The sequence below is a fragment of the Corapipo altera genome, unplaced genomic scaffold (assembly GCF_003945725.1).
Source record: "Corapipo altera isolate COAL_440 unplaced genomic scaffold, ASM394572v1 343, whole genome shotgun sequence".
Classification (NCBI taxonomy): Eukaryota; Metazoa; Chordata; class Aves; order Passeriformes; family Pipridae; genus Corapipo; species Corapipo altera.
In genome coordinates, this window is record NW_020884913.1 from 5,476,452 (window position 1) to 5,491,049 (window position 14,598).

Genomic DNA, 14,598 nt, shown 5'->3' on the forward strand with positions numbered 1-14,598 from the left:
CCATCAGAGTTTATCATTCCAACAAAAAACACTGCAGAGGTGGCAGTAGTCATCAAGCCCTCTCCTACAGACATGTGTTCATCTGCCAGAGAGAAAACAATAAATGGAAATCATGGTACTTGAAACGGAGTGGTGCAATTTTCCACCTGACAGCCCAAGCTGACGCGTTTCAAAGCACCTTCCCCTCCAAACCCCAATCACCAAACCAGCAGGGACCAGTGCCTCTGGCTGGTCTGACACCAGTGTACCTGCCTGCCAGCAGCCTTTCCCTGGGGTGGGTAGAAGAGGGGGTAAACCCCAGTTCCCCCTGCCCCCAGAGGGTTGCACCGATCCAGCATCTCCGGGTGGGACAATTCTTCCCGTGACCAGCCCAGAGGTCTCTCCCAGCCCCACTGGCTCTGGAAAGGCCTGGTTCTATTTTTACCATTGATCTGGTAAAGATAAAATCTCTCTCTAGAAACTTCACCTTTCATAAAACAAAAGCCTTATTATTCTGTGGTTCCCACAGCTGAAATTAAGTCAGAAAAGAGACGCAAACGGTGCACAGACGTCAGTCCCACGTACAGCCCAACACATTGTCTGAGCCCAAGCTGCTGAGCTCACACAGGGGAAGAAAGCACTTTTAATTACCTACTCTCTTCCCTGGGGGGCACACCAGGTTTCCTCCTACGTGTTCTTCCTGGTGGCAGGCCCCAGGTCCCCAGGGATGGGTGCACTGGGTCAAGCAGGGCAGACTTTGAACTGCTCTATTGCCCTGGACAGGGACTGTAGGGGCACTTCTGGGGCTAAATAAACTCAGGATGTGTGTATGGAGAACTCCCAGACAGCCCAAGCAGCACTGGTAGAAGCAATAATCCCAATCAACTGCTCCAGGGTAGTAGGTCAGCTGGAACCACAACATCCAACCACAAACAATCATATTGGGGTAAACCAAAATGCTCTGGGGACAGCACAAGCTCTGCAAGGATCCCTGGCTAACCTGAGGCATCTCCAGGCTGCAAGTGTGGGGATGGCAGAGTTTCCAGTCAAGGGCTGAGTTCTTCTTCTGCCCTCCAGCCACAAAAACACATCTTGGGACAGGCAGTAGACTGGGAAACAGACAGTGAATCCTATCTATATACCCAGAAAAGGGGTATATAGATATAGGGGGATAGAGATAGATAGATAGATAGATAGATAGATAGATAGATAGATAGATAGATAGATAGACAGACAGACAGAGGGAAAGTCAGAACACACAAATCCAAAAAACGAAAAAGAAAAAACCCAAAGCCTAAAAATCGAAACCCTAAGAAAACTCCAGTGTAAACCCTCTTGTGTGCTCAAGGATTGTCTTCTAGAAGGTACCAGATCATGGCCAGTTAATGTGCAAAGGGATGTGCTCCAAGGCTGATGGAGAATCAGCCAAACATCCCTGGGCAACTCCTCAGCACAGCCAGTATCCCAGGCATGTTCCCCAAACCCGGGTACACCCCTGGAGCAGGCACTGTCACATCCTAACTGCATGGATCCATGCCCTTCCCTGGGACTCTGCAGTCCAGGTGAGGCATCACTTCCCCCTTCCCTTCAGACCTGGGACACAGCTCCTCACAGCCCAGTTAGAGAGCGGGATGTCTCTCCCTGATGGAGAGTTTGTGGAAGGGAAGAACACCCCGAACACAGAGTACCTAAGTAACACAAAGGGATCCCACTTGGTCCTTTGTACACGTCCTTGTGGCAGATCCCTGTGGAAAAGCACACTGCTGGTAGATCTTCCGTGCCTGGAAGGAGGGAAACTGAGGCATGGAAGCTGAGTGAACAGAAAGGATTTGTCAGAGCAGAGAATGAGGCTTGGTCCCGAGGCCACCGACAGCATCCTGCTGACTGCTCCTGCCACTGCATCATTATGGAGCAGAGATCCCACCCAGAGCAGGGGATGGGAAATGGGATAGTGATGTGTCTCAGGGTGACTGTTTAAATGGCAGTCACTGCAAATGAAGAGCTACAGAAAGCAAAGGGCTGTCCTGGGGCTCTCATGTCTTGCCAGGGGCTTCCAGTCTCACTGGCCTTGGTATAAAATCTACCTTGGCCTCCCAGGGATCTGAGGACCAGCTGTGCCACAGAGTTTTGGTGGAGACATGAACCAGTAAAAGTCACTCCTCAGGGGATGCCAGGGTTAAGAGCTCAGCTCTGGTCAAACTTAGGGAGCCCCAGTCCCAGGACTTGAGACACTGTGTGAGGGTCAAAAAGGTCCTGATTCAGACCCTGACCTGAGGCACACAGGGCCAGAGCCAGCAAGGGAGAGCAGCAAGAAGAAGAGACAGAGCAGGAGATCAGAAATCACTGCTCAGAAAAGGGAAGGCCACAGCCAGGGCCAGAATTGAGGCATCATCCCACTGGTCCACTTCTTAATCATCTGTTATTTCAGGGTGAGATTTGTTTTATTAGAGAAAGAAAAAATAACAATACACTTTTTATCTGGGTAATTTTCCCTGAGGTGTGTCAGGGACAGGGGAGGAATCCAAGATAATTATTATCTGTCAATGCAGCAGATGGGAAGTGGATGGATTGAGAAGGTCACAAGGCTGGAAATGAGGGATGGGATTGCAGCACAAGGCAAGGTGCAGCCTGTGAGCAGGGTCGGGGTGTGCTGAGAGCCAGGGCAGGAGGAGGCACTTCCCAGGGAGCAAGACAGTGGTCCTTAGAAAAGAGGAGGTGGCAGGAGGTCGAAGGGACCTTCGTCAAGGGCCAGCAGGGAAAACACAGAGCCACACTCACGAGTGGAGCCAGCACACACCCACAGAGCCCATCAGAGGGGACGGAGGGACAGAGCCAGGGCGGTGCAGCACAGCTCCCCCTCACCCATTTTGGATGAGGCTGCTCTTTACAGTCACCCCAGAAGTCTCTCACACACCACCCCCACAGGAGACGTCACCGACGGTTATCGGCGGCGAAGGAAGGGCGTGGGCTGGCCGGGGAGATGTGAGGGCACGGCCTTCCTCGGGTGGCCTTTGGGCAAACACAGCGGCTGGGCACCCACCTCCTTCCTCCCGGGTCCTGTTTACAGATCCGCTTGGCCCAGCCTGGGTGTTAGGACTGCTAAGTGCACAGGTAACACCATTAATAAGCACACACTGGTGATAGCAGAGGGGCAAACATCACTCCTAACGTTTGCCAGCTTTCTCCCAGCCTCTGAGTAAAGGCAGCTTCTCCAGGGGAGTGATTTCTGCCATCAATCCAGTTGGTTCGACTCATCCTCTCCCTCCCTGCCCCTCTCCTGCACATTTGCTTACTCAATGACTTGGTTAAACTTTTGTCAGTACTTTCCAATTAAACAGCTGCTACTCTTCAAAATAAAGACCAAATTGGGAGGATTAACCAGTCTCCCAGGGCTTTACAACCACTCTGTGTCCAGTTTTAGCTCCAAGGCAGGATAAGGCAAGTCAGGCTAGGAAGGATGCCTCATCTCTGCAGCACAGATGCACAGTGACATTGGAAAAGCCACTGGGACCAAGCAGGCACTAACATTTTATTTCAGGCTCATCTTAAAAGGAAAAAGCTCCAATTTCACCCAATCTTCAGGATGCATTCCAGACTCCTGGCCTCCATTTCCCAGTTCTGCATGGTCACCCCAATTTAGGACCACAACACTGAAAAATAGCAGGTTTGTTAATGTCTTGTACAGAAACCACTGGCTTTGGTCAACAAAGAGACCACCAAATAGCTTTTGGGAGATTTCAGATCCATGCTGAGCTCTAGAACAGAGTCCAGAGGAGAGCCAGGCACCTGAAGGATCTCGATTGCACTCAGGGCATCCCAGAACATGAAAGCAAGAGAGCAAAGACATCCAAGCAAATTGTCCAAGCAGGCTGTGAGATGCTGGTGCTTTGGGGGGAGGCAGAGCAAATCTAGCCATGGGTACTCATGAACACCTGCCCGGGTCAGAGGTCCCAGACTCCACCACAGCAGTGCAAGGGTTTGTCAGACATTAAACATGACCCTTTTGCTGGCAGACATCAAACAATGGCTGCACCAGCACACAGTGGGTGTTCTCACCCAGGAGAAATGGGCCCCTTTCAGTCTTGTTTTCCACCCCTTTCGTCACATCCCCACACACGATAACCTGTGCTCCCTCACCCACTCCCACCCCTTTAATCAGCTTCTTGGGAAGTGTTGCAGGGCTCTGAACTCCCAAATCACATGTTTGCCAGCTGTAAGGACCTCAGGGCTTGGGGGTTCATCCTGGGACACACAGGTAAGCCCTCTCTTTCCATGGAGAGGTCCATGCCCTCCTGATGGACCCTCTAGACTCACCAGCTCAGCCAGAAATGCCGAGTTCCTGTTGCCAGCCACAAAACCAGGAGGATCAGCTCCCCACAGTCCCAAGATAGAATCAGTTTGCCCTACAACAGGAGAAGGATCAGGGCCAGAACAGATTGGACCTAAAGCATCCCCAACCTGCATGGGGTTGGCACATGAGGGTTCCGCTCTGAAATGAGCATTGATAGGTCATAGCTGTCACCCCCAAAAGCAGCACCTTTCTGCCAGAAATGCATCAGTCTGGTGTCATCCCTGCACCTGGGCTGAACTGTAAGCCTTGCTTGGGTATCTGTGCCCTGGATAAAAGCACAAAAGCGTGGTACAGTTGAGAAAAACAATCTCAGGGTCTACCTAAAAACAAGGGAGTGGGAACTCAAGTGGATTTTGGCCGAAGCAGTGTGGGTAAGCACTCCCAGCACAAGCCTGTGCCAGGAGATTAATTCTACACCTGCCTGAGCCATGGCACAAATTAGTCACCGCTGCTTGTGGTTTTACCAGTTGGCACATCCTGTGCCGAGGCCGTTGACATGGGGCAACCCAGCAGGTGTATAAAGGAGCTGATCCCCATTGGCTGCCCGTGGCAGATGTGAGAGCTTCTCACTGAGTAATTAATGTAATGACAATAATAGACCCAAAGTAAACAGGGTGGAAAAAAAAATAAATCAATGGGCTGGGAGCAGAGGCCGCACTTAGTGAGGAGCAGTCCTGACAGCTCCTGTCTGCACCCGGGACATTGGAGACTCCTGTGTATTCCAGTGCCACTCCAGCCACCGGTGTGAGATTGGCTGCATCTGAGGCTGTGCCAGCACTGGATCCCTCTCAGCAGGCAGCAGGAGGCTGCAGGCAGGTAAGGGCTGGGTTTGGCTGTCCCACACAGCTATGGGGGCAAGGGGTTGGGTCCCTCGCTCCGTGCAGCCTTGTCTGGGCACTTGGGTGCCTCCTGGTGCAGCCTGGATGAGTTTCCACCTGATCCTGCTGATTTTGTGACCTCTTCCCTCCCTCCGATGCAGAGAAGTTATGGCTCTAGGAGAGGGGAGGGAATTTGCTCCTATGCTACTAAGTTGGGAGAGTTTTGGAGACAAATGGGGAAGATTTTAGGATCAATCTCTGCTAACAGAAGTACCAAGGACCTGAGGGCTTGGGGGGTACATCCTGGGACACACATAAGTCCTCTCCTTCCATGGAGAGGTCCTGATTGACCCTCTAAACTCACCAACTCAGACAGAAATGCTGAATCCATGCTGCCAGTCACAGAACCCAGGGGATCAGCTCCCCACAGAGTCCCAAGGGCAAGGGCAGGCAGAGCACCTCAGCACACATGCAAAAGAAGAGAGAAACACTAAATTTCAATCCCTTTTCAAACAATTTCTCCCCCAAACCCCCAAAACTACATAGAACGTTTCAGGTTCCTCCTCACCTCAAATACATCTCAGGGGGCTGCTTTCACTCCAGTCACCTCCCTCTGCAGACAGAGTCAATCCCTGGAGTGAAAGCACCTTTCCGTGTACTGAATCCATAGAGAGGCTGATTTTGCCCAGTTGCTGTATGTGAGCAAAGAGGTTTCTCTCTCATGAGCAATACAGTCCCACAAAGATTTTCCTAAAAGCTGGATGGAAAAGCTCCCAGGCTCAGGATGTCTACCTGAGCCAATCCCTGACACTCCTCTGTGTCAGTGTGCTCACAGCCCTGTGCTGCAAGTAGAATAAGAAAGAAAACTGGGTATTAACTTTGTCCCAATGTCAGCCCATGTGGGTGGGAGGTTGGATCTTTTCCCAGCAGCTTAAATCAAACCTTACAGACTCTCTATTTATTCTCTCCAGCTCTGTCACAATTTGTGTGACCATTCGGGGAGTGTGGCGCAACTCTCAAAGCCCAAAACCACAAGGAAGAGATTGGACCCATCAACTGAAAATCAAACAGCTCTGAATTTTAGAGCAGGTCTGAGCGTGCTTTGTATTTCCACTTAATCCTTACGGCAACAAAGGGAAAGGAGAGAACCTGAATCCAGGGCTGTGTGTGGAGAAGGTGTGAAAGGTGAGGGTGGGAACTGTTTGAGCACCTCTGGTCCCAACAGCTCCAAGTACTGGTGGGCCAGAGCAGCAACATCAAACACCCATTTTAATGCAGGTGTCTCTGGAGAGGTTTAGAGATTTTGGCAGAAGGGCCTTTCCCCAGTGCCCTGCAATGACTGTCCATCAGGAAATTTTTAATGCCTAACCTGGGCTAAACACTAACCTCTTTTTCCTCTTCATCCAGCTTCTGGAGAGGGAAGGAAAAGCTGTAAAGCAAGGAAAGGAGGTCACCACACAAATGGCTCTCACAGCAGAGCACACAACCTCTCATTTCAGCATGTCCCCCTTCTAAACCTCCCCTTTTTTCACCACAGCAGGTGACCCCCAGACAGAATAGCCATGCCTGGCAAAAAAGTCTCCAGGCCCTGCCATCACTGCAAGAGCAAGTCAGCATCTGCCCCGACAGACACCTCCAAGATCCACTATGAGAAGTCCTGGCTGTACCGCCACTGCTCCTCGGTGCAGCAGAGGGACAGGCAAGCCCAGAAGGCTGGGCAGCTCTTCTCGGGGCTGCTGGCCATGAACGTCGTGTTTCTGGGCAGCGCCTTCATCAGTAGCATGATCTTCAACAGCGTGTACATCACGCTGGGAGATGTCTGGGTCCTGATGGCCATCCTCAAGGTCTTGTGCCTGTTCTGGATTATCTACTACCTGCTGGGCACCAGCCAGCAGCCGCACGCTGTGCTGTACCGAGATTCCCACGCTGGGGCCATCTGGATCAGGGGTAAGGTCTGCTTTTATTTCTCATCTCATGCCTTCTTCCCAGGGCTTGGAAGATACTAAAATTCTTCTCCTACTATTAGAGAGCTATAGAATATATAGTTAGGGCACTGGGAATCTCCCAGTGCCCTGTCAGGCTGGGGGAAGGCAGGGGCACAGTGCGTGCCACAGAGAGGAACCAGAGCAGCCAGGAAAGCCTGGAACGGGGCTTCCCTTCAGCCTCCAGTCCAGCTTCACTCTGTGGTCCCTTCTCTAGGAACAATCCAGGCATACCCCACCTACAGCCCTGCAACTAAGCACTGTGGGAAAGATGTATGAAAGGTTTTAGGCAGGAATACTTTGCAAAGCAAGAGGAGAATCACCATGTTTACCCTCCAAGAGCGTCAGCAGCCCCGTGCCACCCTCGTCCTTGTTTAATATCACACCAGCCTTGTTCCTAAGGAAGGATTCCTGCCCAGTGAGTCACACCCCAGTGACACCCGAGCCTTCCTGGGAGACTTTCCACCAGTATTTGCCCCACTTCAAGAAATCACATTTCTCCAAGCAGTCCTGCCTCTGGTCTATTACTGGGTTCTTATTTAGGCATGGTCTTGTTAACTAAGCGTGGAGAATTAAAGGGAAGAAAGCTGCAAGGTACTTGAGTACCTAAAGCTGCAGAGAGATGTCCAAGGCAAAAGGGAGAAACAGTCGAAGCGTCCCAGCTCCTGCAGACTGTGCTGCCACAAGCCTGAACAGACCTCTGCTCATCTCAGGTTTCCTCCACAAGGCAGAAAGCATCACCCACCATTAGCTTGCCTCTGTCACTCCAGATTGCACAGCAAAGCCCCAAAACCCCTGTTCCCACCTTGTATCCAAGCACAAGAAAATACTTTGCACTGTCCAAACACTTTAAACCAGTCGAAGCACACAACCAGCTTCAGGAATCAGGCTCCTTTGTCTCCAAATGCTTCCAGCTCCACACAAATCCCAGAAGCACATCTCCAGTCCCCAGCTGAGCCCAGATGCTCCACAGGCACATCTTTGTTTATTTACTGGTGCTTTGTTGTTTGCCCAGGGTCAGTGCTGCTGTTCGGCAGTTGCAGCATCCTCCTGAACGTGTTTGAGATCGGCTACACCACAATCCTCATCCACTGCAAATCCAAGGTGGAAATTGTGTTCCCCAGCATTGAAATCGTTTTTATTTGCACCCAGGTACTGCATGTTACTCTTCTGGAAGCTTACCTATTCTCTCTGTCCAATTCCTGGGAGCCCAAGGGGTGGGGGGAAGTGAGGAGACTGGGAAAGTGGGTGCAATGAGGCATTGTCATGAGCATTGAAGGTATTAAAGTATCACATGCCACTTCATATGATATCTGAACTCCTTGTGTAGCACATTAAGAGACACAGGAGTAAGATTCAGAAAGAAATTACCCAAGAGATACTTGACATACCTTAGAATCCAGAGGAATTTGCTTTGAATCAAAGTAGGGAAAGAGGAGAGAGAATTTCAGATTCTGCCAGAGATGTTTGCACCAGTCTAAGCCCCAGCCTCTCTCTGTATTTTGCCAAAAATCCTTTGCACACAAAGATATCTCACACCATTTGCACCTTTTACTTCAATACCAACCCTCTTCTTTCCAGACCCAAAGCCATATTTGAAAAATAAACTAGTTCCCACCTCAGCAGCAAATGCCCACGTGTACAGGGCAGAGGAACACAGGAGGTACATTCGGTGCAGGCACACACATGCTGTCCTCACCCAAGGATTCCAGCACTGCCTCAGCACTGAGATGCAGGTGCCCACATGTCCCTGCACCCTTGCACAGAGGCAGGTTTGCTCCCACCTGGACCTGCACCTTCTTGTCTACCTGTCCCTTTCAACCACGTGTGCAGCCGGCTACCAACTGCACCCTGCTCACATCACTATTGTTACCCATTTGCAGGCTTATTTTCTGTGGCATCACTCTAAGGACTGCATTCAAGTCCAGCACAACTTCACCAGGTAAAAAAAGGGGAGAAAAGCTGCCTTCTACTGCTCTAAAGAAACGTTTCCTTTCTGCCTGTGATCTCTGTTATTACTCCTTGTTCCTGCTAGGACTGTCTTCATCTGATCCTACAGATTCTCTATTCTGGCTCACACAAGAACCAAGTTATGCCTTGACCAGACCCATCCTCCCTCCACTGACCTGGGTTCACCAAATCTCTTCAGTTTTCCCTTGTGCCTTGGACTGCTGCAAAGCTCGTTCCTTCCTCCCAAATGTTTTCCTGCTTGCCTGTCTCAGGGACCAGCTCATAGAGGGTGGAGGATGAGGCGTGGTGGTCTCCCCATTCCTATCACTGGGAGATGCCTCAGCCTAGGCCAGTTTCACCAGTGAGCCAGGCACTGCCTGCCCTGCTCCCTTGGAAATGCCAAATGGGAATGTACTCAGCCATGTCTGTGTGTGCAAAGTCACACCTCAATGGCTGCAGGCAGGGCAGGCACCGACACACAATATTTGCACCAATCTGTGCGTGGGTCAGCAAGAAGCAAAGGGCAGCACCACATGGCAAGTAGACACTCAGGTTGTGAATCATCTCCACTAAGTGCCTGTCTCCCCTCCCAGGTGTGGTCTGATGCTGACCATAGCCACCAACCTCCTCCTCTGGCTCCTGGCCGTGACCAACGACAACCTCCACGTGGAGATCGAGTCTCAGCTCCGTGAGGTGGAGCAGCGGTTTGAAGGCAAGGCTCCTTTTTCACATCCCTATTTGTGTTAGGCTGACACAGATGACTTCCAGAATTCTGAACAATTCTTGATCTCAGCGATTCAGATATCACTAGTTCTCCCAAATGCTGAACTTTCATATTATTGGAGGTTGTTTCGAGGAGATGGGCTGTAAGGGGAGAACATCTTCACCTGGAGGAAGGGGATCTGCTAAGAAACCATGGAACTGAGGGGCGAGGAAAGGAAAAGCCCACCATAAATTAGCATTTTTGCTCATTTTTACCTGTTAACTGCAAGCACAAGATTGCCAGAATAGAAGAGGCTCATGTAATTGCAGTGCTCTTCTTTCTGAGTATACAGGGGAAGAAAAGGGGAGACTAATATTCCAAGGGTAGAGATAGAGGTGTTTTCACAGTGAAGGAAGAGATGTCTCTCACCCAGCACCATAGGTGGGAAAAGACCTTTGCTAAACCTGTTATTCTGAATCCTCACAGCCATGAGGACTGAGCAGTAGTCACTTAACTTCCTACTGACCACTGTTCAAAGTACAGAAACAGATGTTGTGTCTGCACACGAGAAACTCCCAAAGATAGCCATGAAATCCAGGTCATCTCCCTCTTAATTGTTGCCTTCCTCTTCCCATGCTCCAGGCAACGAGACTGCCTCGTGCACGTGCTCAAACACAACCATCTGCAAAGTCTTCCAGAAGGGCTACATCCTGCTCTACCCCTTCAACACCGAGTACTGCCTCGTCTGCTGCTCTGTGCTCTACGTCATGTGGAAGAACGTGGGGAGACGCATCAGCCACCACCACGTCCCTCACACCAAGCCCAAGTTCAAGCTCCAAGGGGTGGTCTTTGGGCCACTGCTGGGTGCCACTGCTGTGATCACCGGGATCTGCGTCTTCATGATGTACCAGATCCAGGCCACCAGCTTGGTCCCCAGCCATCAGATCTTCGTGATATATTATTCCTACTACGTTGTGCTCCTGCCTCTGATGAGTGTGGGCGCAGTGATTGGGACAGTCATCCACGCCCTGGAAAAAAAGGAGCTGGATACGCTCAAGAACCCAACCCGCAGCCTGGACGTGATCCTGTTGATGGGGGCAGCCCTCGGCCAAATCGGCATGTGCTACTTCTCCATTGTGGCCCTTGTGGCCTCTCACCCCAGGGAGCTGTTGGACAGCCTCATCCTGTCCTATTCTGTCCTCCTCATCTTTCAGAACATCACCCAGAATGTCTTCATCATCGATGGGCTCCACCGGCAGCGCTTTGTAGCCACAGCTGAGGCCAAACACACCGGACCCACTGGGCAGTACGTGGTGGCTGTAGAACCACCTGGGGAAGAGGAAACCACAACAAGCAGCGAAGAGGAGCACACCCAGACACTCCCTGGCAAGGAGGAAGATGTTAAAGAAGAGCAGAATCGTGAAGACCAAAGACGGATGAGTGTGCTGGAGCTGGGACAGGAGCTCCGGAAAGCTTCCCTGTCCTACATCCACAGCTACTCTCACCTGAGCTGGAAGAGAAGAGCATTGAGGGAGATCTCGTTCTTCTTGGTTTTGTGCAACATCATAGTAAGTGTTGTGCTCTCTGCTATGTCACAGCCTGGCCAAGCCACGATGAGCTGTGACACAGACGTGCTCTCCTTGTCTTTCTCTTGGGCCACTAATCCAAGCAAAAACCTTTACCCACCAAGTTTCAACCTTCTGGTGAGGCCAGTCAAGACAGGTTTTGCTGTTAATGCCCCAGTCTCATAATTAGAAGGTCTCTCTTTTAACCTCAGAGTTTGGGGAGGCTGGGTTTCCCGAGTGCAGGAAGGCGACAGCTAATAAATCCTTTGTCTCCTAAATTTTTGCCTCGGAAAAAAAACCCCATTAGGCTCATTAAGGGTGTTTCATGAGAAAGGTGGAGAAATGTGAGGCAGCAGCAGTAACTCTTTGTAAACATGAGTCTCCAGGCTTGAAATTCACCCAATAAAGTACACTGTGCTCTGGGATCTTGAATCAACACTGCAGCCTTAATCCAGTGAAAACAAATTGCCCAAGGAAACAGTGAAACCCTATAGGAAGATGCAGCAGGGTGGGGCAGAATGAGGCTGTCTTTAGGTTTCCAGGAATTTGACAGGATTTGACTTACAGCAAGGAGTCAGTAGCATAACTAAGGGATTTTCCTTCTCCTCCCTGGCAAGGAGATTCCTCTGATACTCCAGAAATACTCCTACAACCACTTGAGCCAGTGCTGAGATTAAGGTGCAGGTAGGGGACAGTTTGTCGTGCTCTGACTTGTGTTTCTTTTCCTCCCACCTCTTCAGCTGTGGGTCATGCCCACATTTGGAGCTCATCCCGTCTTCGAGAATGGACTGGAGAGGTCATTTTACGGCTACTCCACCTGGTTTGTGATCGTGAACTTTGGGCTCCCCCTGGGTGTGTTCTACCGCATGCACTCGGTCGGGGGGCTCCTGGAGGTCTATGTCACAGCCTGAACCAAGCTGGCCCCCACCCCAGAGGCTGGGAAGGGTCAGTGATGCTGAACAAATGTGCAGAAAGCAGCAGATATGCATGTGGAAGCCTTTAAGATTCTTCCCTCCGGCTTCTGCTTTGAATTCTCCTTGCACACCATCTCTGTGAGTTTCAGAAGAGGAGGTTGTTTTATATTATCTTTTTTCTCCATAGAGAAGAGACTCAAAGCCCATAAACAAACTCTCACTACTCTAAGGACCATGCATGCAGTCAGCAGTCTGCCAGAGGATGCTGTATGGCAGCAAGTGCGACTTTACCAGCTCCTATAGAGATCTTCCAGATAAAAGAATACAAGAGCAGCCTTCAACAAAAGCAACAAAGACTGACCTACACTCCACAGAACTTCAAAATCCACAGTCAGAGGTTGCCAGCCCCACCATCGCTCACCAACCCACCATCCTGCAGCACAAAGAGACTGATCAGCCACACCAGAAGCACAGCCATAGTCATTCAGAAACGAACCAAAAGTACACTTTTTATGTGTAATTTTCAAAAAGAAGCTTGGAGCTGCTTTAATGGTCAGAACAGGCACTATTTCTGTTTGCTACTGTTGCTGACATCTGACACATCAACTTGTGCCAGTCCTGTGGGGCTCAGCACCACTGAGTGCCAAGCTCCTGCAGCCCTCAGTGCTGATGGGCAGGAGAGGCCTTCACACTGCACCAGTTCAGTGCATCATTTCCCAGCACCAAAAACAGAAGCAATAACACAACCTTGCCTTACTGAGAATAAACACTACTTCTCTTTACAGGCACCCCCAGATTAGCAGCAGCACTCTGGGTGATCTTTACTTACCGTGGATGGTGTTATCTCTGCTGTGGACCAGCCAAGGTCCCACCCCTGCACACAGGGCTGGTCCAAAAGTGAGCTACCACCAAACCCACTGTGAATCCCTCCCCACCTTCAACACTTCATCCCTCACTGCTGCTTGCACATCACAAACATCTCCCAAACAACTCTGTGCACAAGGGAACAGGGTTACACAGTGGGGTGCCTGATCAAAGACCCGTTAGAACATGTTCTGCAGGGGATGCTTGCTTTGAAAGCATGTGGGAGAACAAGGGGCTTGTGATTATGGGTCTCAAATACAGAGCCTGATGAATGGAAATAAAGGAGATTGAGTTTTCATGTGTGTCTTGTGAAATCCCTGGGTCTGCTCTGCACTCACCAAAGAACAGGCTCAAAAGTCAACTGAATTAAACTGCTCTTGTGTTCAGAGGTTGGATGGGACCCTGAGCAACCTGGTCTAGTGGAAAGTGTCCCTGACCATGGCAGGGGGTGGAACGAGATGAGCTTTAAGGTCCCTTCCAACCCAAAACATTCTGTGATTCTGAGATTTAAGAGCAGGCCTGTTCTACCATCAATCAAAATCTTTCATGGCCCTTACCCAAGGCCAAAGCAGCATGGAACAAAAGCCATCCTCATTATAGCTTCTGTTCCTCTGTAATCAATCCCAGAAGCAGTGTGGGTTTAGGATCAGAGCCCATTTTTTTGTGATTCCCCAGAAAAACAAGCTCTCCCCAGACAGTAACAGTGATGAGAAGTAGAATTAGAATTAGGATTCAGCATTTGGGCAGTGATAGTACCTCACTGTGAAACTCTGAGACTGACTGCATGAGCATGAACTTTGCCCAATAAGTGTTTGTATTTAGGCCCATGTCAACAGAAATATGTCATGAGAAATTACAGCTGGATAAATTAGGCTTCAATAAAGTTAATTATTATTCTCATGTCACTGTTTGTACCACGAGATCCACAGGAGACACATGCTAAGGTCTGACCTCAAACCTTCTTCCTAGTGACTGACAGCCTGGGGACAAGCAATGATGGCACTTCAAGGGCAAACCCACGACCTGGATTTTATCTGCATTGTAACAGATAAAACAATGGTTTAAGTTACTGAGCCTTCACAGAGCAGGTGACTTTGGAATGACACTGAATACATGACTGAAGACATGATTTAGCATGGACAGGAATGAAGCCCACCAGCCCCAACTCTTACCCACAGCCCTTCTATGTCCTTTCCTAACAACCCTCAGGGCCAGGGTGCCTGTTTGACAGGTCTCAACTGCACAAAGGTTTTAGTACATGGTTCACAAAGTCAGCAGACTTGATCCTGCTTGATCTCATGCCATAAACACAGAAAGAGCCAAAACCACACAGTTCAGGCTCATTTTTCCAGAGCCCAATCTTCAGTTCTGATTTAAAAAAAAAAATATCACCCCTGCAGAGGAAGCTAGCCTATGGTCATCTAATGGCACAGGTCACCCCAGCATAAGACAAACAAGATTATAAACCTCCC

General features: G+C 50.1%; 1 protein-coding gene across 1 annotated transcript; it reads left to right on the forward strand.

Moving 5' to 3' along the window:
- Nucleotides 1-6,710: 6,710 nt before the first annotated feature.
- Nucleotides 6,711-12,259, forward strand: OTOP3 (otopetrin 3). The gene is made up of 6 exons (XM_027654582.1): nt 6,711-7,095; nt 8,146-8,282; nt 9,014-9,072; nt 9,674-9,792; nt 10,426-11,351; nt 12,089-12,259. Exons 1-6 carry the CDS (start codon nt 6,711-6,713, stop codon nt 12,257-12,259), a joined length of 1,797 nt encoding a protein of 598 aa, XP_027510383.1.
- The last annotated feature ends 2,339 nt before the right edge of the window (nt 12,260-14,598 follow it).

What these genes read in the sequence shown, in the direction of transcription:
- OTOP3 (XM_027654582.1), top strand. Translation starts at nt 6,711, where the DNA reads ATGCCTGGCAAAAAAGTCTCCAGGCCCTGCCATCACTGCAAGAGCAAG. An exon ending in GTCCAGCACAACTTCACCAG is followed by an intron (nt 9,073 to 9,673) that starts GTAAAAAAAGGG and finishes CTCCCCTCCCAG; the next exon opens with GTGTGGTCTGATGCTGACCA. An exon ending in GGTGGAGCAGCGGTTTGAAG is followed by an intron (nt 9,793 to 10,425) that starts GCAAGGCTCCTT and finishes CCCATGCTCCAG; the next exon opens with GCAACGAGACTGCCTCGTGC.